Source organism: Passer domesticus, chromosome 25 (genome assembly GCF_036417665.1).
Source record: "Passer domesticus isolate bPasDom1 chromosome 25, bPasDom1.hap1, whole genome shotgun sequence".
Classification (NCBI taxonomy): Eukaryota; Metazoa; Chordata; class Aves; order Passeriformes; family Passeridae; genus Passer; species Passer domesticus.
In genome coordinates, this window is record NC_087498.1 from 1165072 (window position 1) to 1190463 (window position 25392).

Here is a 25392-nt window from a genome sequence, read left to right on the forward strand (position 1 = left end):
AGACCTTGCAAGAAATTCCCTCATTAGGCAGTCCTCCAAGCCTGGCTGGTCTCTGTGCCACAGATCTCACAGCTGGAGCAGCTGTTTTTCACTACGGGGCTGAAGCTGCAAGCAGAGACACACCTGAGGGTAGCTGCTCGTCTAACACAGGGTTTGCACAAACCCTCCACACAGTAGTTAGACATATGTCTGGAAGGTAGAGAACAGAAGCTAAACTCCTACTGGCTCAGGAAATATTTTATTCTTTATACTTTCATTAAAAAATAAACATAGGAAACGAAACCACAGAACACTTGTGTGATAGAAACAAACGCAGAAGGTCAGAGCATTGGCTGAAAGTGCATAATTAGGTCATGCTACCACGTCCCTGATCCCACCCTGTCCCCAAGCAAGGAGTCAGCAGGAAGCTCAACGAGCAGCACTACATGGAGCCCAGGCACTGTGGGGCCAAGCTGATGGCAGAGGGGAGCCCGTGCTCCCAGGAACGCAGTGAGGCAGGACATGCTGAGCAGGGAGTGCTCCACAAGCTGCTGTGGGCCACTGGTGGAGCCTCACCTGGGCTCATGGGGCAGGCCAGGGATAGCAAGTGTCACAGGATGTGGAGTTATGAGACAGGGGAATAAACAGCTGAGAACAAAGGGCAAAACAGAATCCTGGATGTCACTCCAGAACAGCCCTGGAAGCAGAAAAATCCTAGATAAAAGGAAAACCAACACAATGAACTTGAGTGAAAGGCTGCCTTGGGTGTGCTGGACTCAGGCCTGTCTGGGGACAAACCCCAGTGACTCACCCAGCAGGACCTTGGTGGGCAGCAGCCACTGTGTCCCTGCTCTCCTGGCCTCAGCTCAGGTGGCCTCTTCACAGGGTGGGGCACAGGCACGGCCAAGCTCCCGGTGCCACACATCATTTGCAGCTGGAGCTGTCAAGCTTTTTGAGGAAACACGATGTGATGAACCTTGCTGAGCACCTGATCGAGAGCACAAACACTGCAGATGCTTCTGTGGCAGGCAATGAGCTCCTCCCCTGCCTCTGTCCCTGTGGCCTCAGGCTCTGGTCACAGTAGCTGACAGCTTTAACCTTCGACTCCTTTGCGTGCAGCGCTGCAAGGACCCTGCAGACACAGTGACAGTGCAGGGCCCTCACTCACGTCACCCAGCCTGGCTCTGCAGCCACGTGTGCTCAGGGAGCACGTCGGAACATTCAGGATGTACACGATGATTTGAAGCTGGAACATAAGAGCAGCTGGACTCACCCTCACACATCCACACGGCTGAGAGCGACCCGAGGACCCGCGGGGTCCTGCGGTGGCTGAACAGGTGACCCAGGGCTATGTACATGTCCTTGGGAGGGGTCACCAGGCTGGCTGAGACCAGGCTGGGGCAACTCTGCTCTGCCCACAGACTGAGCCACAGGAACAGCAGAGAGTGCAGCTTCTCCTGACCCATTCATCCCCTTCCTCCAGCTTCCCACAGAGCCCCTGATTTCAAATGACTGCTGAGATCACACAGTTATGCACATGCTCTAGTCACAAGCAGCACAGAAAGCTGCTGTTCTGGTGCCTATTCCCATAGCATCCACAACTCTCAAGAACAGTCACTGCAAATCATTTTGGGACTCTTCCTCCAGCCGAGACATTTTAGAATGTTTTTCTTTGCGAGTTCCCTCCTGATCACTTCTCCCGAAGGACGCAGACCCCCGCGTCGCAGCGCTGCATGCCCAGGGAGGTGACCACTTCCCAGCTGTCAATGATGGGGTCGTAGCACTCGATGCTGCTCAGCAGGGAGTTGCCATCGTATCTGCCAGGACAGAAAGTTACACATGAAGGGTGATGCTGGAGGAAGAGGCTGAGGCATTCAGAGCTCTTCCTGGGAGGCTGGAATAGCCCAAATTATAACCCCTGCATCAGGCTGCCATTGCTGTCTGCTGCCTGCCTGGGCCCTGGACCTTTTTTGCTGCCTGTTCTGGCTGGGCACAGTGACCCTGTGGGTGTCTCCTCTCACAGAGGAGAGGCCCATGGAAGGGGCAGCAGCTGTGTCCCCGGGGGTCACTGGCTGAGCAGGCAGAGCTGCAGGGCCCTGGGCTTACCCGGCGATGGCGTAGAGCCGGCCCCGCAGCACGGTGGCCCCCACGTAGCAGCGCGGCGTGGTCATGCTGGTCACCGTGGTCCAGGAGTCGGTGCGGATGTTGTAGGCCTCCACCGAGGAGAGGTGTGCCGTGCCATCGAACCCGCCCACCACGTAGATGTGGTCATTGAGCAGAGCCACGCCAGCCCCTGCGGAGGGAAGGTGGCACAGTCACACCCACGAGTGACACGGCAGCACTGGGCTCGCTGCCACAAGGTGAACAGGTCAATTCCTCCCTCTCCACTGGACATTTTTTACGCTTGTACCTCCCCAAAATTGCTGATAACTGTATTTTCTGTTGTTGTTGTCTCCAATGTGAAACATGAAAACATCTCACTCCACTGAACACTGGTGAGTCTGAGGCATGGGGGGCTGGGCAGCACTGCAGCACAGGAGGTTTACCTGGGCTGACAGCTGACCACAGGTGTGTGAGCAGAGCAGCACCAGGCCCGCTCTGCTGGCAGGCAGCTGGCTGGGGCTGTCAGCCAGAGACAGGGTCCTCTGGTGCTGCTGAGTCCCTGGTGTCACCCAGCTCCTGGAGAGTAGGGGCACACTGCTCCATGCAAAGCTGGAGGAGGGATTTCCCTGACATTACTCCTCTGGAAGACAAAATGAAAACTGGTTTCTACATTGTTGTGGAGGCAAAGGTGGCTGGAGCAGCTGCCTGAACAGGTGTTTTCACAGTGAAAGCAGATCATAATATGCTGCTCCCACTGGGAGTTTATGAAACCAGAATAACCCCCACCAGCCTTAGTTCCTCCTTGGCAACCCCTCAGGTACAGCACTGGAGGACACTGTGACATTACCATGCACTCAGTGGCCTCAGGGGCTCCTGCTCCTGCACAGTCAGCCCTGTCAGGCTGTCACCACCCACATGGAACTCTTGCACTAATGAATATCCTGAAGGAAATGAGCCAGCTACCCTGGCATGGATCTGTTTCTTTACAAATATAGCATAAGAGACCTTCTGTTCCCCTAAACACATCCTGCCTTTGCCTGCCTGTCCTTGCTGAGAGCCCCAGAACAGCTGGGAATGGCCAGGCTGGCCCAGTGGGCTCTCCAGGAACTTTGGCTGAAGAGACCAAACCAAGGCCTAATCAGGGAAATTTGGTTCAGCAATGCAACGTGGCCAAGGTCTCTGAGGTAGCCTCTCTCCAGAACCTGTCCTAAGAGATTTAAAGAAACAAGGAGGAAATTATCTCTGTGAATAAAGCTAGATTACTCTTAGTCCTGGTCTTGGAATTCAAACACCTGCACGTGGATAAATCTTAGAAGGTTTTTTGGGGACAAAAGAAATCCTGCAGGGTCCAAGGTCAGCAGCACTCACACCTAAGATGTGAGTAGTTGGGGTGTCATTACCAGAGTGGCAGCACAAAAACTTGAGCAAAGAAAGGCCCTTGGGCACACCCACATTTCAGATCTTGGTTCTCCAGGTCACAGTGCCAAGGAAGGAACCAGGTGAACCAGTACTGGGGTCAAGAGCCTCACCAGGTTCCTGCTGGCTTGTGGCACCAAGGAGCTCATGCTGCAGCCAAGGCACAGCCACTAAAGCCTCCAGCTCCTGTGGGGAGCACAGACCTAGGAAATACCTGCTGTAGAAAGCCTGAACTCTGCTTTTGGTCTTGTCCAAAGTCAGCCTTCTCTGGTGCCCAAAGCAGGCCCCTTGAGGAAAGCCATCTGATCCTCAAGCTTCCTACAGATTCATGGATTGACCTCACACAGTGCCTCTGACCTAGAAAAACCTGCAGATTTTATCTGTGTCTTATATGTATGGCCTTCCTGGATGTGGAAAGTGCCCAACTCCTAAATAAAATCCATTCTTGGCAGATAAACCAACACTTAGCAGGAATATCCCTGTCACAGTAATAAATATTTAAAGATTGGGATTTTGGTGAATGCCACTGCAAGCACAAGAAAATGGAAGTGGTTTTACAACAGAGCTCAGTTTTATTGAGTAGCCAGTACCTGTCCCTAGCCAGGACCACTGCACAGGGATCACATGGAGCAGTGCTGCCCAGCCTGACTGTGAGGGCCAGTTATTGAAAGAAGCAGAGAAAAAGCAACTTCAAAAGGGATTTGGAAGAGGGTCCAAGCATGTAACTAACTGTAAGCACTGGGAGGCACACACAGGTGTGCACACACAGGCAGGGCCAGGGCAGCCCAGCAGCATGGCCTGGAGAGCAGGGCAGGAGGCCTGAGGCACACAGCAAGAGCAGGAGGTCAACACAGGAGCTACAGGAGCCCCACGACAACCCCTGTGAGAAATGAAGGAGGATTTAAACAGAAAGATACTCCAAAAGCAGGATTGAAACTGCATTTTTGTCCTAGATACAACTGCCAACTTAAAGCTTGGATAGAACACCAGGCAGAGAGACAAGTGAAGAGCTGGTGGGGGATAATTACTGTGTGACTGCACCATTTGTGTAAGGCCACTGCTGGGTGACACTGCTCTGGCAGTGCTGCCCTGGAGCAGGGCTCAGGTGAAGGAGCCTGGCAGGGCACACCTGCCCTCACCATGCCTCATGCAGCTGATGAGCACTGACCCAGTACTGTGGTCAGCTTGTGCCCTGGGAGCTCTTCTCCATGCCAGGCACTGCTCCTAGCTGTGGAAGTCACCCAGCATTTCATCTGCCTCCCTGTAACCTGTAACCCTGCACTGCATTCCTCTGTACACACCTTGGCCTGGGATGGAGGCATGTGAAAATTAATATTTCTCTTGGGAATTCAAGCCAGTAAAATCATCCTTTCTCAAAGCCAACCCACCCACTGGGGCCAGAGCATCCTCCAGGGCAGCAGAACACAGCAGCAGTGACTGCTGAAACACACTGACCTCAAGGCACTGTGGGTGTGGATGTGACAGTCTGGTCAGAGAGAGAGAAAGCTAGACAAGCTTTCCCATGAATTGGTCTGAGGGAGCTGGAGAGAAAGAATGATAGTCAAATACTAAACAATCCACAGGTGATGTTTGTAATAAGTTGTTTTCCCATAAGGCTGTTTATAGATGGGTGTCCTCTTAATTAGCCAGTGGTAATGGTGTTTTGGTTAAAGGACCAATCAGGTCCACCTGTAGTGAGCTAGAGTATAAAAAGGAATGGGTTCCTAATAAAATTGTTATTAGCCCTCTGAAAAGGCATGGAGTGTGTCACTCATTTATCCGTGTCATTTCTGACTCAGCGGTGACACTGTGGGCTCTTACCTGAGCGCTTAGTGGCCATTGGGGTGACATTTGTCCAGTGTCCAGTGTGGGGGTCATACCTCTCGACAGAATTCAGGATGTTCAGCCCATCGTAGCCTCCTGAAACAAAACACAGGAGCAAACCATGAGGCTGACCTGGGGAGAAAGATTTCTGTGCAGAGAGCAGTACCATGGCTGGTGGGCCCTGAGCACGGCGTGGCACTGCCATCAGCACAGCCCGTCCTGGTGGGGCAGAGGATCCTGCAGCCAGCCCAGAGCCAGCTCTGCCCCCACACTGCACTGGGCCATGTGGGAGAGCATCACCTCCCCAAACCAGCAAACCAGGCCAGCCCCATGGAGCTGCCTCAGCACACTGAGGCCACTGCAGTGCAGCCCTGCAGATGTGCAGCTCCCAGGTCTGTGCTGCAGCTGCACAAGGCTGAATGGTGTAGGCTGGGCTCTCTCAAGAGCAGTTTCACAAGCAGATATTAAAATCTCTGTGCAGCCCCAGCAGAGGAGCAGTGTGCTGCCATCCACCCTGGAACAGCAAGAGGAAGAGGAATGAACGTGGTTGGTTTATTCAAGGCCAGGTAGGGCAGGGCTTGGAGCAATCTGGTCTAATGGAAAGTGTCTCTGCCCATGGTAGGAGGTGGAATGAGATGAAGTTCCTTCCAACCCAAACCATTCAGTGGTTCTATGAAACCAGTGCCAAGATCTGTGACTCCCCAGGAACACAACTGCAACAGAGGTGGGTGCAATGCTGGGCCTAGAAGGTGATCCACAGAACAAGCTTCAGTGTTCTGTCCTCTGGCAATCTCAGTATATTCACAGCTGGTGTAGTGCTCTGAAACTGAAATGCACGCTACAGGAAGAAGCTGGAGAACAGACAGCTCAGGATATGTTTCTGGAGCACTACAGCCACCACTGCAGGTGCACCCTCTGTCCCACAGCTACCTGCTTCATCTCTGGGCATTTAGACACTGCCTAGGCCACACAAAGTCTCAGTTGGCATTGCTTATCCTCCCCACTTCTGGCATCCCTCAAATGCAGTGTGTGTAAATTGTGTTTAATTTGCAGTGTGCAGCATTCCCTGCAGTGATGTGGCAGCTGCAGTCCAAGCCATTGTGTAGGCACAGTGAGGTCAGGCAGCCCTCACTGAACAGCTGTGAGTGCCCAGTGAGTTAAACCTCTTCTAACACGGACCTGAGAGGTTGGGGCTGCTCAGGCAGCCCTTGAATGGTCACTTGGGTAAAAGGCAGGCTGTGCCCAGCTCCCAGAGGTGCTGAGGGTACCTACCCAGGCAGTAGATGACTCCATTGGCCACCACGAGCCCCGCTCCCTCCCGTGCTGTCTGCATGTCTCCCAGCATGCTCCACTGGTCGATGTTGGGGTCGTAGCGCTCCATGCTGGTGTGGCGGCGGCTCCCGTCGAAGCCACCCGAAACGTAGATCATGTCTGCAGGGACAGAGGTGGGACCCAGCCATCAGCCAGGGGCACAGAGCACCAGGGCCCTCACACACACAGCAAAGCTGCAACACGACTGCAAACCACAGCAAACAGACCGGGCACACTGGGAGCCAAGATGAACCCAGGCTCCTCAGCCTGGCTCACAGGCCCAACAAACACACACAACTTCCATCTGGCCCTTAAATCTGCTTCTTGCTGATGAATGAAAGAGAACACACACAATCCAGCTATTTTTTTTTCATGCTGCAGAACCACTGAAACACTGCCATGCCCAAACCCAAACCCTGCCTGTGGCAAGCCTCATGTCAGTACCTCCCCGAAGTATTCACTCCTTCCCTGCAGATGTTCCAGTCACTCCAGTGCTGGATGGTCACAGCTGTACTTGGTGTCATGTGCTCAGTGTTGCCCAACACTGTCAGCACCCTCAGAGCTTCCCACTCCATTATGTCTCAGAGAGCCCCTTTCCCCCAGTTCACAGACACATGCTGCAGGAATGCAGCGGAGGCAGAGCTCCTCTCAGGATATGTGGGCAAGTTTTCCATTTCTGCATCCCAGCGATGAGAAGGCAGAATCTCAGGCTCCCCTCCTCCCCCAGAGCCTGCCCACTCTTCACACAGCAGCTCAGGGCATCTCAGGCCAGAGCTGAACAGGCTGTTCTGCCCCGGCAGTGACCAGGACACACCTCCAAGGGTTGTGGCTCCTGCCAGCCCTCGCCGCACGTTCATGGGAGCCACGGAGTACCAGATGCCATCCTCATCCGACGTGTAATCCAGGCACTCCACGGAGCTGAGGCGGGAGCGGCCGTCGTAGCCGCCGATGACGTAGATGCGGTCGTGCAGGGACACCGTGGCCACGTAGCGCCGCTTGCGGGTGATGCTCTGGGACAGCAAAGCAACACCAGGGTCACAGACAGGGACAGCGCTGGGCATGGAGACCACCCCCTGCTCTTCCACCCTCTGCTGCTGCTCCTTTGGGAAATGGCCCACTGCCATCCCCACCATGGATGTAAAGGACACAGCCCGAGTGACTGTGCCTGCCTCCCCTGCTGTGCTCTCTTCTCAGGACCGTGTCTCTCTGCACTCATATATTTCACTGAATGTCATTTATCCCGTGCTGCTGCATAACCTCTGATGCATCTGGGATGAATCTGTTAGCCTCCCACTGGTAATGGGAAAAAGTAGGGACTCTGAATATTTGATGAAGCTTTTAGCCTCCAAAAAAAATCAGAATTTTGGACACCAGGTGATACTGAGTCTGCCCTGACTGGTGATAGTGAAGAAGAGGCAGTTCTCCACCACATCACACAGATAAACGTGATTTTAATTTGCATAGAAATACTTCTCAGTGCAGGAATTCTCTCTTCCCATTATGCTCCAAAACACAGCAAGCAGTGGGATCATGCAGCAGCCTGAAGACTGCACTGATTACATGGTTCCTATTGACATTCCAATTATCATCACTAACCTTAAAGCTTCACACCCCTTCACTAAGAAACATGATAGTTCTCACTCCCACAACCAAGATGTGGGTCTCTGCAGGCTCAGCTGATCAGGTCTAACACAACAACCCCCTCTCCCTCAGTCACTCTGCAAGCTGAAGTGGTTTCAGCATTCTCCATGCAAATCTCTAAAGAATTTCTGTCAGAAATCCTCAGCAGATTGTACAGGACAGCCCAAGGAGATTGTTATCCAGCTGATGCTGCAGGATCAGTTTGCTCCCAGCCTGGTCAGCCCAGTGGGGGTCAGAACCAGTCCCTTACCGGCAGGAAACTCCACTCCTGGGTCTTGGGGTCGTATTTCTCCACCACATCAATGGGGGACTGCTGGCTGCCGAAGCCGCCGATCACGAGCAGCACTTCGTTAGCTCCTGAGGCACAGAGGGACAGCAAAGCCAAGTCAATCCCTTCACAACCAAAGGGTCACCTCAGGGGAACAACCTGTAGAAACTCTGAGCCTTCTCTGGCACACAGCTGCCTCTAAATCCCTGTTTTTGTCTCAGCTCTGGAGAAGGGATCTAACCTGGCCCAGGCACTCACACTCCCTCTGTGCTCAGCAAGAAAGAGAAGGGAGAAACTCTTCAGAGCATGTGGCAGACAGTTGACTGAGGTGTTAGGAGCTGGCTGCTGGAGGGCTGTTTCTCCTAACATCAGAGGCACTTTGAAAAGACAAGCTGCCTCAGAGAGGTGCTGAAGTTCACTCCTTTATATCTTCTTTTGTACCCTTTCTGCTGTTTTCCTCAAACCTCTCACCACCCCACAGGATCTGTAGGAGAATGGCTGCTTCCCTGCAGCCTCCTCACAACACAAAATCTCCTCTTGGTCTCAAGTGGCATCCAGACCTGATTTAGGGGACTTTGTTCACCATGTAACTGAGAAACAAGTCAGGCTGTCTGAAGCTTGAAAAACGAATTAAATATTTTCCCAGGAATTGTCTCTTAAATCTTGTGTATTTTATTTCAAAATTGCCTTCCCTCTATTTTCTCTGAGATGAATTCTCTGAATTTTTCTCATTTCCTCCACGACTGCTAATAACAGTGGTGACCTGGAGAGTTGTAACTTCCCCTCTAGTCACTGCCTGGAAGCAGGCTTCTGTCTCAGGTTGAGAACAGCTTAGGATCCCGTTCACTACTTGGGCCCTTTCTGGAATAAGGAGTTTATTACTAGAATTCAGGACTGTCCAGCCTTTCATTGCACAAGGACCAAGCAGGAAAAATTAACAAGACTTTGTCTGTCACAAAGCAGAAAAGCTGCCACCTCAGATGAAGAATAATATAAAAAACTGGGAAGGATTCACAAGAGCTCCAACATCTTGGAAAACCTCCCTTCCAGTAAGAAAGCTAAAAGTGCAATCACTTCAGTTCCTCCCATGCAAAGTCAATACATGCCTTGATCACAGTTTATAAGCGACACATTGCTGATATCAGATGGTATGGAATCAATTAAAAGAGCTAGGGCTGAATCCAAAGGATGAACCTCAACAATAACGTGCAGTTTTAACCTGTATAGTTAGACTAAAACAGTTTTTAATGTCTTCTTTATCAGGTGAAGTGTTTCAACTAAGAATAAAATAAAATGTGTTTTTCTAAAATCATAGAATTACAAAATGGTTTGTGTTGGAAAAAAATTTTAAAGCTCATATCATTCCATGTTCAGGGAGAGTTTGCAGTAGCCCAGGCTGCTCCAAGCCCTGTCCAACCTGGCCTTGGACACTTCCAGGGATGGGACAACCACAGCTGCTCTGGGCAACCTGTGCCAGGGCCTCCTCACCCTCTAAGGGGAGAATTTCTTTCCTAGATTTCCCCTCTTTCAGTGTGAAACCATTCCCCATTATCCCATTGCTGCAGTTTCTGATGAAGAGTCCCTTTCTGGCTTTCTTGTAGGTCCCTTCAGGTACTGGAAAGCTGATGCCATGACAGGCTGAGCTCAAGTACACTGGGACAGAAATTCCCACAAAATGTGCTGAGGCCTGGACCATGCAGGAACAGAATAACAACATTCCCTTCAGGCCAACAAAGTCTGATCAGTGTGTCTCTGACAAACCTAATCTGCCCTCCTCCTTTTGTGGTTAAACAGCTTTTTGTCCCCTAAAAGTGGCCACGAAGGGACTTTGGAATCTCCCTCCATCACACCTGCAGCAGCACACAGAGGATTCCTTGCAGGGAGAGTGGTCCATGCTGGCACCAATGGCAGTGCCCTGGAAGTGCACCAGGACACAGGCATGGCACAGAAGAAGCCAGTAAAATACTTTTCCTTCTTCTGTAGGTCAGTCCTATTTTTATGTTGCTCTTGAGTGCTCACAGCCCTAAGACAGGCATTTTCCAAACAATTCAGTGCCTGTGCTTGATAGGAGTTACTGAAATAAAGGAAGATATCATTTATTTGCCTTAACAAAACTAGGGAGAAAAAGAAAAGCACCTCTGAAGGGGAAGAGGGACATCTCCATTTCCCTCCTTGCACCTTCCCCAGTTCAATTTTCTGTGGAAACTTGCTGTCACTGTAAGGCAGCTGTCACTCACCTCACAGCTCTATTTTGGACTCTGATACCTGCCTCTTCAGACATGAAGAAATTCTTCCCACACTTCCTGGACAGCTGCATGCTGGGACAAATGTATCTGCAAGCACCAGCAACTCAGGAAACTGGTTTTAAGGCCACAGCAGGGCCTGGGATTACAGGCAATCTGCTAGTCCCCACACTGGCACTAAGCAATCGTACTCTATAAAAGAGGCACCTCTCTCCTTTGCTCCAGTCCCCTCTCTGTCCCACTGGGGACCATGGCATGACAAGTTACTGCTGTGAAGAACATCCACACAGTCACAAGGCATTAGACAAGTGCCTGACACACCTGGCGGTGCCCTGGCCCCTCTCAGGGTCCCTTCCTCTGCTGCTCACCCAGACGTGCTCGTGTCCTGGGTCCTTGCATCTGGCTCCGGAGCTCGGGCCGAAGGTGGAATTTCTTGGCTTCGTCCACGAGGTCTCTGCACTGCAGGCTGCAGCGGATGAAAGGCTGGGGAGAAACATGAGTCACTGGTACATGCAATGTATTTTAAGAAACCTCAGAAGAACTGTCCTAAAGCCAACTCTCATCAGCTCAGACAGCATGAAAAGGACTTGTGTGCGGGTCCTGGTGTAGATACTGTATGCAGGGAAATGCAAATGCAACTGAAGACCAGACTGCAGCTGAGAAGATATGGCTCCATCCTCACAGTCTGGCACTGAAGGCTCCTTAAAGAAAATGGCTGCATTGGAACACTAAGGAAAAGCCACTTCTGCTCCATTTAAGCCAGCAGAAGTATGACTAGGAAGGGGAACTGGCAGTGAAACCACACTTGATCTGCCCCACATAACTTGTCCTGCACCTGCCGTTAGAAAAGAGAGGGAGAGCACAGCACAATGAAACTGTTTAGCTGATCACTGTGCACATGGGACATGGAGTTGTGAAGAGGCAACAGGAGCACTGAGGTCTTGTTGAAGAGTGAGGGACACCCAAGGACAGCCTCATCTCCTTGCACAGTGCTGTGTAATTCCCTTCCCTAGCCAAGGGCCTGGACAAACCTCCCTTAAGCTCAGCACACATTTTCCCTTGGGTGTTGGGTGTACATGCTGCTTCAGTAAGACTCAGCCTCTACAGGCTCCTGGTGTCTGTGTGGAGGCAGCCACATGGGGCCAATGCTCCACTCTCCACACTGCCCCAAGCTGAGGATGTGCCACCAGTGTGTGGCACTGACAGACCCTCCATGTTCCCTGTGAGAGCTGAGGGCAGTACACACTCTGTCTCAGGCTGGATTTGGAACAGATCTGTTTGTTTTGGCACCAGACCCCTTTCCATTAGCTTAAATTTCAGTTTGAAAGGGATCACAATAATCTGACTGAACATCCTTTAGCTCTGGCACAACCTAACACAACAGCCCATTAGGTTGTCCTGATTTAATAACTTCCATGATCTATCACATCTGAGATGACTGTTGCTAAATCAGCCTTTTTCTGTCATTCACCATTCAGCACCTGTCAGGTGACAAGGGGTAGTAACCCTTGAGTACATCCTACCACCATCTAACCTGAAGGCTGGTTTGACCTTCTCTGGGCCTTCCTTTGAAATCTTGCCTGGGGTCACTTCCTGTCTGGAATTCAATTTGCACTTAAAAGCTCAATTGTCACTTTGCATTGTCCCCATTTTGGGCTGCCTCTGCAGCATCTCAGAACACAAAGCAGCAGCGTTAGCCATGGCTCTTGGCTGTGTGTTGGTCCAGGACTCACACAGCTGCTGTCTTTCTTACTCAGAGGTACTTGCTGGCCATCTGCACCTCAAACACCTTCTGAGGAGCCATGACGTCCCTGAGATCAATGGCAGCAATCTTCAGCCTGGGGAAGGGGACCTGCCAGCGCCTAGGAATGAAGGCAGAAAGCACTTGGAGACTGTAAGAGATGACAACAGAAAGGTGCTGTGGATATCTGCAGAGACAGCTGACTAATGGCTCTGAGAGGGCACCCTGCGGCTGTGACTGCTGGCACAGCAAACACGGCTCAGCGTGGCAGCAGCGCTGAGCAGGGACAGCTGCACAGTGCCACCAAACAGCGGCAGCAGAGAAAGGGCTCTGCATAGGTTGTGGGGGCCAGCAGAGCCCGGCAGGAGCAGGAGTGGCCCTGTACCTCGGTGTCGATGACGTCGGTGATGTAGCGCGGCGTGAGCAGCGGCATGCGCACGTACTGCAGCAGCTCCGGCAGCGACGCCTCGCGCTCCTTCTTCGAGTGCTTCACCCAGTTTATCACCGCCTCGAACACCGGCTCCTCCGAGTCCACCTGCACACAGGAGGCACGTCCTGATCAGGTGGCAGCAGAACGCTGGAGCTACTGCCATGGAGCACACAACGTCCAGCTGCTGCACTGCTTCACAGCGAGCAAGGCAGCAGGACACTTCAGCTACAAGTCCCTCAGGGACATCCCCAGAAGCACACTGAATTCCCTCACTTTCTTTTTCTTAAACCTGAGTTTGCCTTTTCCCCTGCAGCTGAGATCAGCCACGGGCAGTCCAAGTCCCAGAGCAGTGAGCAGTACGGTGAGGAGCAGAGCCTGGAGCTGAGAGCTCCATCCACTGACCAGTGGGAACTCCCAGGACAGCTCCCCCAGTTCTCTGGAGCAGGAGCTGTGATCCTGCAAAATTCAAAGTGCCATCAAAGAGATAATTAGAATCATGTTCCCTTTGCACAGCAAAGTGTCTGCCCTAGGCCCTGGCAGCCCTGTGCCCCTCAGACACTCTGGCCAGAGCAGGTACATTTAAGGTTTCAATCCACCTTTTAAAAACTACAAAGTATTTTAGCGTGCAGAATCCCAGGACATGAATGCTACTGTTTATTTCTACTGTTTATTATATTTTATCACTAGTTTATTTCTGTCTCCATTTAGGATGAGCACATGCTGGTGTTTACACCACTTCTGGGGATTACACTGACTAAATCATGCAAATTTGATCCTGTTAGAGAACCACAGGTGCTTTGGACACCTATGATTACCAAAAGCAAAAGAACTGTAAAAATCTCATACATACATATATATATATATGAGTTATATATTACTTATTACTGACACACATATATATAAATTATATATTACTTAGACTTTGTTTTCTTTTTGCAGATCTATCAGATCATCCGATGTAAAAGGAAATCAGACATAAATTTATTATCAGACAGTCTGTTAACTGAGACTAAATATGAAGATAAAAGAAGAGCCTGTGATGAAAGGACTGAGCCTTCCCACCAGCCTATGACTGGTCCCCTTTGAAATCCAGTTTGAAGCTGTCAGGCAGAATGTTTTGAAGCAGGGAGCCACAGAGGTTAATTATGTAAGGCATTCTTCTACGCCATTGTTTTATATTTGTTACAGTGTAATTTGGAATGGCCTCTTTCTCTTGGAATTACAGAGGAAGGACAATTAAAGCTCACAAAAGGAGAGCAGACTACTGTATTGTTTCCAATTTCCCCACCTCCTCTTTAAATGCAATAATCCTGTGTTGATTTATTCCCTCCTGAACTGAATGTCCTCAGATATATTTAACAGTTTTACTGCTCATTGAATCATTTATGTTTTCTGATAAATTATGAGTAACACTAAATGCAGGATCACAGTGAGGACCTGTCATTGCAGTTCTTGAGCAGCCCAGAGATTTTCTGAGGGTGTTCCCTTACCATGCTCTCGATTCCACACAGCACCTCTGTGCTGGCACAGCAGGAGAGACATCTGCTCTTTTTCCCAGACTGGTCTGGGCTGCAAGGGACTTTAAAGCTCATCCCATTCCACCCCCTGCCATGGGCAGGGACACCTTCCACCAGACCAGGCTGCTCCTGGTCCAGCCTGGCTTTGGACACTTCCAGGGATGAGGCAGCCACAGCTGCTCTGGGCACCCTGTGCCAGGGCCTCACCTCCCTCACAGGGAAGAATTTCTTCCCAACATCAAATCTAAATCTCTCCTCTTTAAAAGTGTTACCCCTTGTCCTATCACTCTCTGCCCACACAAAAAGGCAGTCTTCCTCTTTTTTTATAAGCCCCTTTATAAGGTTTCCCTGGAGCTGTCTCTTCTCCAGGTGAACACCCCCAGCTCTCCCTGCCTGGCTCCAGAGCAGAGGGGCTTCAGCCCTCAGAACATCTCCGTGGCCTCCTCTGGATCCCCTCTAACAGATTCACATGTTTCTTGTGCTGAGAACCCCAGACCTGGACACAGCACTCCAGGTGAGGACTCACAAGGACAGAGAAGAGGGGGAGAATCCCCTCCCTTGCCCTACTTGTCACATCTTCTTAAGGTACAATAGTGCATGCCCAACACACTGCCTGCTGCAAGGTCTGATCCAGCCCTTCCAATCCACAAGGAATGTCACTTTTCCTGAGCAGATCATCCAAGAAGCTTGGCTGGGTCATTCTGAAGCTCCTCATTATTTTCTGCTCTCAGCCCAGAAGCTGCTCCTAGTAGCATCGCAACCCAGAGGAGCTCAGCCCCTCACAGCACAAAACTGCAGCTTGTCAAACACCAGGCACACTCAGCCTCCCCACTGCAGATCCCTGCTGGAGCTGGGTCTTTCACCAATGCCTCACATGCTTTTTCTCAAGCAGCCTCACTAGGGGGATGTTGGCATGGCTGAAGACCAATTTCAAGGAACACATCAACAGTTCTGCTCTGGCTACCCTTGCACTGGCTTTTCAGGAATCCCACCAAAGATATCACATATACAGGTTTGCCTCCAAGCATTCCTGTTCCCCTGAACTCTGTGCAGTGATTGCTTCAAGCCTTTCCACTGCAGTGGACATCAGCTCTTGACAAAATCCACCTCAATAAATAGTCAAGCTCTCCCCTCATTACCAGGAAATGTTCAACTTATTCATAGAAAAGTTGGAAAAAATGTATTTGACACATCACAGTCACATAGCACACCCTCCTGAAGCTCACCTTCAGGGAACTAAATCTCCCTGTAAGCCCTGGCAGAGTCAGACCACCCTGCACCATCCCAGGATTCCTTGTGCTGCAGATCAGCAGGCAAACAGAAGTTAAGGCTTGAAGCTATTTCTGAAATGTAGGCATTGAGAGAACTCCAGGGAGAAGGAGGGAATGAAGGGCCAATAACTCTGCAAAGGGCACTAACTCACTGTGATTGACTTGCAAGAAACACTTGTGTGACAACAAATTCTTACAGAGAAGCTACATGGTATTAATAAAATTACAAACTTGAAAAAATAAAAATTGACACCTCCTGAAAATTAAATTTCAAATTCAGGAACTGTGTGAGGAGTCCATCCCAGGAGTGTGGACTAATTACTGACTGGTGTCAATGTTTTATTTCAAAGCTTTGCACAGTAATGGTACTTTTCAGGTTTTACCTGAATTTCATCACACTTGATGAGCTTTTCAACCTCTTCTTGATTTAAGAGGATAAACTCTTCATGCTGAACCACCTCTGGAAAATGTTTCTGGCTGAAGACCTCTGCAGCTTGCATTAGATCCACACAATTGTGTGTCTCAGCAAAATCCCGAATGCCCAAACAATTTGATGGATCCAGCTGGCTTTCTAGAAACTCACAGCAAGCTTGTTTCACACCTACGGAAAATTGGAGGGGTGAATGAGCACTGCATGCTTACTACCAATCCACTGCTTCGGCACGGGCTTCAGAAAAGAAAATTCTAAGCAATAATGAAAATCCAATCCAAATAACAACTAAAAGTACTACAGAAACATATACATGCATGTATTGCTTTGGAGACTGAAGACACTTGGAGCAGCTAGACCATGTGTTTGGGCTGGTTTGAGCTCTGGCTGTTCTATTCCAATGAAAAAATGACATCAATCTGATACTAGGAAGACTCCAATGTGAGCTGTACTCAGCTTCATGGATTATAAACCACTAATGTGTCTGCTAGTGGACACAGCACCAGATTTCTAGGTCTATGATAACCTTTATAAAGTTAATAATCTGGGTAATCTGGGATTTGGGGTAATTGTCTGGGATAGCTCCATAGGTGCATGTGCAATGACAACAACCAGACTGTTATTGACCCAGACATAATGTGATGGCAGGTCAAATGACATCTAGGATTGCTTATTATAATAATCTAACTGAGCTGTAACATTTATGGGCTATACAGCTCACAATTCCTCTTGGGAATACTCCTGCAGAAGTACAGTAGCCCAAAGAATGGAACCTGTTTTACCATTTTGTTTTTCATCCAGATCTGTTCCTCTACCAGTGAGACCACAGCGCACAAGAAAAGAGAAGTTTGACATAACAACTTATAAATATCATTCCTCCCCCAGTCTCTCTTCCATGCACAGAGGGTCAAACAAACCAAATCTCTAAACAGCAGCAATGATGCAATTTGTGCTAATCTTTGAATTACCTTTCAGCTGAAGCAGACATGCTGCTGGAAGCAATTCTTGGACGTTTTCTACTGTCACATGCACAGTTTCTGTATATACAAAGTCCAGCAGGATTTCCATGGTGGAGGCTGTCAGGCCCTGAATATCCACACAGGGTTTATCCTTCTCTGAGAGCTGTAAATTAAAAGGGAGACAACAGCTTTATTTTTCATTAATGTGATCAGAAAGCCCACAACCCTCAGCAGGTTTGAAAAGAAGATCTGTCAGGGCTTTCAGCAGAGATTTGTCCTTTCTATTCTGGTGCTCACTGAAAGGATATAGGGAAGGAGGGAATTTCCCTACAGAATTCACTTACAGAAATGAGTAAGAGACACAAGTTCTTTATGGATCAAAAGGACAGTCACACTGCACAGTAAAACCTCTGAGCTGAGATCTGAGTCAGCAGAGATCACATGTGTCACCTGTGCAAGACAATGAAACTGTCTCCTCCATGCAGTACCCCAAGCTTTACTCCAAGGGAATTCCTCCCTAAGCTGGGTGTGTGTGACATGCTGCAGTTCACATGGAGACCCCATCCAAGTGCTGGCCCAAGCAGGTTCTTTTACCCGGTGTGAAAGAGGCCAATCCACACCCAGAGTCTGGGTATTAGAGTAATTTCACTTCAGCATAGAGAGAGGGGCTGGGGGCCAAAGCCCCGAAATCCCCGAAGCCAGCCAGACTGGCAAAACTGTTTACTATTAATACACTTTATCAAACAAAGGCATTAATGTTCATTGGCTACAAGCCATCTAGTTCTCTTATTGATTAGCCTTCCATTGGTTAACGATTTCCTTGCTTATGCTAATTAGTCCCATGCTCAGTCTTTCTCCTCCTCTGGGTCAGGAGACTTCTGGAGTCGGTGGCTGTGAGTCAGCAGTCTTGACATGCCCCTGCCAGAATTACCTTCTACCCATTCAGAGCTGAGCTACCAATTCAGCACAGCTGCTGAGCTGGCTTTATCAATTTCTCCCTTATTTTGGGAGTTTTGCCAAGTGTCTCTGTGGTCCAGAAATTTGGCTCCTCTGTGCCCCCTACCAGTAGGACATCCTTCTGCCTGAGCTTTGGTAACTTCCCCCTGCGCATGTTCTGGCCCTAAACCTGAACAAGTCAATTCTACTGACACGTAATTTTCCTTTCCAACACCTGGACATCTTCACCACTCTTCTCTAAAACCAAGTCAAAGAAAAAGCTTTCTCAACTCGTCAGTTTCCTGATTAATTCTTCAAGCTTATGGTGAACTTCATTCCTAAAATGAAACAAAGTAAAATGACAGTTTGTGCACTTACACAATCCAGCCTTTGTCCCCCAACTATTTTATCACCTCTATGATTAATTTTGGAATAACTATTCTTTCCAAGGAACATTATCCTCTCAACGGTCAATCTTTGGGAACAGCAAATTCTGTGAATCCATCAAATTTGCACAAAACAGATTATATTTCACAAAGCATCAGTTTCATGGTTCAGTGCCTCCAGCACACAGCTGCTGGCAGAGCACCCAACGATTCCTGACCAAAAGACTGGCTGGGGGGCTCACTGATCACACCCTGCACGTTGCTGCCAGCTCAGCAGCATGGCTGCACCTCAAGAGGTAATGACCTTCCTCTGGCATGCTGCAAAACCAGCCCCTGACTTCTGGAGCAGTCAGCACCAAGCACAATGCAGATGAAAGCCCGTGGCTTCTCTTGCCAAGAATGAGCCCAAAGTTGGTACACCCAGCTGGGCAGAGGTTCAGGGAGCAGAAAGCATGGCCAAAGCACCATCACTGAGCTTCACATCTGCCACAGCTGGGGGAAAAGGAGGTGATACAGAAAAGAAGAGCAGAGGAAGCTACTCCTGCAGAGGCACTCCATGACACAGCAGAGATGTCTGCTGGGACTGAGGCTGTCTATCATGCAGAGATACACTTGCAGAGAAGTACATGAGGTAAAGGTGACCCTTGAAGGAATTTGAGGGAAGAGGCCTTTCAAATCTCTTGACTCAGTGAACAATCTTTATGGCTTCCAAAGCTGGGAAGGAACAGCAAATTACCCTGTCTGACCTGCTGTGTGACAGGCCAGGATTGCATTCAGAAGCTAAAACCAGTTCCTGCCTTGGGCCAGACAAAACATTCCCAAACCAAGACTAAGCTGTTTGTACCACAAAGGACACAGATGCCACCGAAGTTCAGAACTGATCAGACAAGATGTTCAGATGATTCTAATAAGCAAATGAAGACATAGACCATACATATTTAGGACCAAAGACGTTACAAACTTCTATTGCCCTCCTGCTAGTTGTAAGCATCACTTCTTCACACATTAGCCTGGAGCTCATAAAGAAGCTCCTGACCCACAATCAACCAGCCATGCACATACTCTCTTTATATTGGTGACCACAACACAAACCACAAGGAAAACACTAATACCATACAGATGATTAATTCCTGTTTCCCTTGTATTTCTGCTACACTCCACTACTTGGTTGTTATTTTGCTCAGTTTACTCACATGCTAACAATGCCTAGTAGGAAGGAAGTATTTAATGTAACTTGATCTAATGTGTGTGATGCAGAATTGGGATCCTAACATTATACCTTAAGAAGGGTCTCAGTGTGGAGACAACTTGATTCTGAACACAGAATCATGGATTGATCTTGGCTGGAAGGGACCTTCTGTGGACCCACTCTGTCAGTTTGAAGCCATTTCCCTTTCTCCTGTAACCCCAGTGAAAACTGTCTCTCTCCATTTTCTTGTTGGTTCCCTTCAGGTACTGGAAGGCCACCCCAGAGTGTTCTCCAGACTCAACAATCCCAATCCTCTCAGCCTTTCAGACTCAAGAGGACTCTTCAGCCTGTGTGTGCAGCATTAGAGAACTGCCTGCAGTGCTCAGTGCTGGGCTGCTGGGACACAAGACAGTCCCTGTCCATCCATGCAGCCACATCCTTGGACTCAGAATGCAAGATGATGGTCATACAATGCTAACCAACACACAGGCCAGGCAGCTTTTCTCTCCAAGGTGTTCACTGTTTACTTCTGAGGTTGTTCAGTGGCACCAGACACATCTCTGCTGTCAGAATGTCAGACTGGTTTCCCACTTTGTTGTTTAATATCAGAGCTCTGCTCACTCACCCTGAAGGGAGTAAAATAGCCCATACATAGGAAGCGTGCAGCAGTACAGATCCCAAAATCAACTGCAGCATCCAGAAAACAACCAAGGAGAGTCATGTGGAGGCCTCAGGAGTTTTATCTCAAGATGCCCAAGCCGCTGAAAGCTTTAAGGCAGGGGCTGCAGGTTACAGCTCTTTTGTGAGACACAATGTTGCTTTTTCCATTCCACTCATAAATCATTGCGCTGGGTTTGGCTGGGGCAGTTTATTTCCTTCCCAGTGGCTGGCATGGGGCTGTATTTTGGATTTGTACTGAATGTAGGGATGATACTAGAGGTGTTTTTGTTATTGCTGAGCAGTGCTCACAAGGAGCCAAGGCCTTTCTGCTTTTCACACTGCCAGGCTGGCAAGGGGGCTGGGGGTGCTTGGGAAGCTGGGAGGAGACACAGCTGGGACAGATGACCCAAAGTGATCCAAGGCATGTTCCAGGCCATTTGACATCATGCTCAGTGTATAAAGTGGGGGGCAGAAGGAAGGAGGGGAGGGATGTTTGGAGTGATGGTGTTTGTCTTCCCAAGTCACTGTTACGTGTCCTGGAACCCTGCTCTCTGTGCTGAACACCTGCCTGCCCATGGGAAACAGGGAGTGAATTCCTGGGTTTGCTTTGTTTGCATGTGTGGCTTTTGCTTTCCATATTAAACTGTCTTTATCTCAAGCCACAAATTTTCCAGCTTTTACTCTTCTGACTCCCTCCCTGATCTTGCTGGTGGGGGATCAAGCACGGGGCTCTGAGGGGCTTGGCTGCTGCCTGGGGCTAAACCACGACAATCACGCAGGAGAACGGGTCTAAAATTTTGCAACTCCTTTCTTACCCAAGGCTACTTCTTGTTTTTGCCTTACTAATGCAGATACACAAAAGTACTCTGGCATAAACCTCAAATTCTTCTCACAGAGGGAGAGAAATGCTGGCATGACAGTGCTAATGTGTGGCTCACTGTACCCTGGAGAGCAATTACAGCACAGAGAAGCTGACCATGTAAGAACCTGGGAACACCAGTTGTTTACTTTCAGAATAACATTTCTCTGTTCTGAGGAGAAGGAACCCTTCAATTTCTAGAACACAGCCTCCAAGAGAAGACAGAACAGTTTCCTTCTGAGGTGGAAATCAGCTCTTAAAAGATCCCAAGTTATGTTAACTTAGACAAACAAAGACAAATGCCAGTGCACAGCCAAGATCCAGGGGAGATAAAACTGCTCTGCAATTTTTACTACAAGGAACAACCCTGCAGGTAAAACTGATGGTGTTTCAGTTCTCTCACGCTGCACAGCAAAAGGGGTAAAAGAAAGTGTTGTAAAAAACTTGGGGTTCATCAGGTGATCAGTGCCTTCTTCTCATGCTGTAAAATGGGAACAGAAAATGGGAAGAAATTAATACTAAGCTAGACTGAGAACTTTTTAGAATGTTAATCTAAGTGAGAGAAGGAAGGAAACTTGAGACACAGAGAGACAAAGGCAGTTCTTTATGACAACAGTATTGCTGACAGTCTCAGTGTTGTACTGGCCATGCACAGATGTGACACCAGGAATACTGCAGCATAACCCCAGGAGAAAAGGCCAGGAATGCCATGGCATAACCCCAAGATCAATTCTGAACAAAGCCTCGTGCAGCCCAGCCTGGCCCATCAGAGCAGCCAAGCAGCCTCCAGACCTGCAGGAGGCAAGCAATGGAGTGCTGAGGAAGCCCTGGCAGGGCCTGTCAGTCTGTGACACCACACACACTCTGAGCTGCCTGGAGTCCCAGCCTGGCCAAACCCTGCACCCACAAGTGGCTGGAGAGCATCCAAGCCCTGTCCCATCACAGGCACACTTGTCGCTGGCACACACAGGACACAAGTCCACTCTGAGGTTACCAAGCTGCCCCTTCCTGGAAGGAAGCTCTCCCACAAACACTCCCTAATTGTGTGCCCCTTGGCAGGTTGGGCACTGCAGGGTTTCCATAACAAAGAAGCAAGTTTGGAAGAAACACAAACCAAGCAAAAGAAAAGAAACCCTTAAAGCAGAGGCATTGTGGGAGCATGGGAGAGCAAGCAATTCTGCCCACTGAGAACAGCTGTTTTCCCAGGAAGAATTTAATCTCCCAGGAAGATTCACATGTCTGAATGAAGGTCACCAAGATGTTACAGTGAACATGAGGGTAACGAAGCAAGGAGAGACATCTCAGCTCAGACCCAAAGCACACCAAGCCCCAGCCTTTGTTAGCAGCCACAAAGAACATTCTGGAGCACACAGAGTGAGTGGATCTCTGCACGCTGCCTAGACGAAGTCCAGAAGTCAAAAGCAGGGACAGGAACATGGAGGCAAACCCAGAGGAGCAGAGATACCTTGTACTGCTGAGCACCTAGACTACTGGAGAACAGAGTACTTCAGCCTCCAGGGACTGCATTTGCTTTGTGTGTTTTCTTCATCTAATTACATTTTCTTTATGCAGAGCAAGAGCACAAACCCAATGAATCTACAAATTTCATGAAGATATGGACAAAAAATATATTGGTCTGAGGTCAGGCCACACATGCATCATTTTGGTTTCTTTGCACAGGACTGTAAACAGTGCTGTCAGCTGCCCTGACAGCACTGAGATAAGTGGGCACACAGAGAGCTCTGCCACAGCCTTCATGCCTGGGTAAGACAAAGAAAAAATAATGCTGCAATGACTCTTGGGCTAGCAGGGAGGGCTTTAGGACCTGTGAGCTACTTAACAATGTTTCTCCCTGCTCAGGAGGAAGGTGGAAGGATAAGGAAAGCATCTTCCATAAGTAAAAGCTGCAAAGATTGACTCCAACTTATAAAGACAAAGCCAGGCAAAGCATCTGACATTCAACAGCGAGTGCCAGCTCCAGCTGAAGCCGTGCTGTCAGTGACTCAGGGAAACTGCACACAGGTAGTGCAAGCCTCACAGGAGGGGCTGAGAGCCAAGGTGCTCACAGGTGAGATGAGCTGGGTCAGCACCTGGGGCTCAGAGCCACCCCAGCCCCAGTGACACCCCCATGGCAGGGGAGCAGCACGGCCCAGCCCTCAGCCAGTGCCAAGGGCAGCCAGAGCCCGCATCAAACACCCTCCCTTGCACTGGAAGGGCTGCCCAGAATGCCCAGCACGGCTCCCACAGCTCTGCGCCAGGGCAGGAGAGATGCCCGGAACCACAGAAACCACAAATCACCACTAGAAAAACAAGTACATGTATCAGAACTGTCCGGCTTGGCAGCTCAGCCTGGCAACTCGCTGGGCACAGGGTGGTCACAGCAGACCACGAATCAAGGCCACATTCCCTGCCACAACCTCTTAATTCCCCACCAGGTCACAGTAAATGGCTCTGGGGCCACCATAAGACATGGAAATCATCTCAGAGGGCTCCAGGGGCACCAGGACAGAACCCAGAGGGCTCCAGGGCCAGCATGGGGAGATTCACAGAGACCAAGGGCTACCATGGAGAAATTCAGGGCCATTCCTGAGGCACCCACAGCCACCATGGAGAAATCCAGGGCCACCATGGGGGTTCCTGAGGCACCCACAGCCACCATGAAGGGATCAAGAACCACAATGGGGGCATCCTGAGCAATCACAGAGAGTACCCGGTGGACTCCAGGATCACCACAAGGGGATCCTGGGCCCCCACGGGGGGATCCTGGCCCAGCTGCTGAGCAGCTCAACAGCGAACAGCCCAAGCACTGGGCGGCCCTGCCTCCTCCACCCACGGAGCACCCAGGGCCGGCGGCAGCACCGACCTCGCTGGTGAACATGGCGCAGAAGTAGTCGCTGCAGGCGGCCAGGACGATGCGGTGGGCCGGGAAGTCCTTGTGCTCCACGCGGAGGGTGACGTCGCAGAGCGTGTTGCTCTTACGCAGGGCGTTCATGGCGTTGAGGATGGACTTGGCGTGGGAGTTGGTCATGATGTCCTTGGGGGGGGCCATGGCGCGCGGCACCTGCGGGCACAGCCAGCACGGCCACATGGCACGGCGCCCGCCGCCGACAGGGGGCGCTGCGCCCGCGCCGCCCCGCCCGCCCTCAGCGCCCGCCCCGCCCGGGCCCCCGCCCACCGCGACCCCGCGGCGCGCCCGCCCCGCCGACACCCGCCCGGGGCCGCCGGCCCGGCTCCGCCCGGCCCCGCCCTGCCCCGCCCGGCCCGGCCCGGCCCGGCCCGGCCGCACTCACCGCCGCGGGGAGAGGTCCCGGCCCGCACACCTCGCCTCCCCCCGCCCTTCCCTCTCCCCGCGCCGCGCGCTCTGATTGCGTCATCGCGCCGCGCGCAGAGCGCCCCGCCCCCTGGGTGCCGGGCGGTTGCCGAGCAACGAGCGCGGGGCGGGTCCCACAGCGCCCCCCAGCGGCCCCCGCGGGCGGAGCCCTGAGGGCGGGGAAGGGAACGGAGCAGCGGGAGCGGCTGAGGGGCTGGAAAGGGCTCAGCCGGGGGAAAAGGAGGCTCAGGGGGACCTTGTGGCTCTGCACAGCTCCTGACAGGCGGGGACAGCCGAGGGGGTCGGGCTCTGCTCCAGGGAACAGGGACAGGAGCAGAGGGAACGGCCTCAAGGGGGGGGTCAGGTTGGATACTGGGGGAAATTCCTTCCCTGAAGGGGTGGTCAGGCCCTTGCACAGGCTGCCCAGGGCAGAGGGCGTGGAATGACGGAATCATCATGCCTGAAAGTGTTCAAAATACACGTGTATGTGGCCCCTGGGGACATGGTTTCATGGTGAATATGGCAGTGCCGGGGGAGTGGTTGGACTCCCCGATCTTAGAGGGCTTTTTTGACCTTAATGATCCTGTGATTCCATGATTCTCCATTCCCTGCTGCGGGGCTCTGGCAGCAGAGCCCTCACAGAGCGCAGGGTACACGAGCTGCCTCCTTGCCTGGTGTGGCTCCTGCTGGGCGAACCCCTGGAATGGCTCTGCCAGGGCTGCGGGAGCCAGGCACCGGGAGCCTGCTTTAGAATCCCAGGATTTTTAAATTAATACTATTTTTGAGCTCTTCCCACACACACAGCTCAACATCTCCGGCAGATCGCCTCCAGCTGACAGCCCTGAGCCGCCTCCGCTCCCCTCCTGCCCTCCAGCTTGCTTCCAAGCCTGCCTGGGGATGAATTTTAAAACCTGAATCC

General features: G+C 50.8%; 1 protein-coding gene across 1 annotated transcript; it reads right to left on the reverse strand.

Moving 5' to 3' along the window:
• Nucleotides 1-219: 219 nt before the first annotated feature.
• On the reverse strand, nt 220-24569 carry KLHL12 (kelch like family member 12). Its single transcript, XM_064398828.1, has 12 exons — nt 24454-24569; nt 24027-24224; nt 17143-17296; nt 16128-16345; nt 12912-13061; nt 11154-11268; nt 8525-8631; nt 7448-7643; nt 6595-6753; nt 5320-5418; nt 2086-2272; nt 220-1796 (listed from the first exon to the last, which is right to left on the reverse strand). Exons 1-12 carry the CDS (start codon nt 24535-24537, stop codon nt 1670-1672), a joined length of 1794 nt encoding a protein of 597 aa, XP_064254898.1. The 5' UTR covers nt 24538-24569; the 3' UTR covers nt 220-1669.
• Nucleotides 24570-25392: the final 823 nt, after the last annotated feature.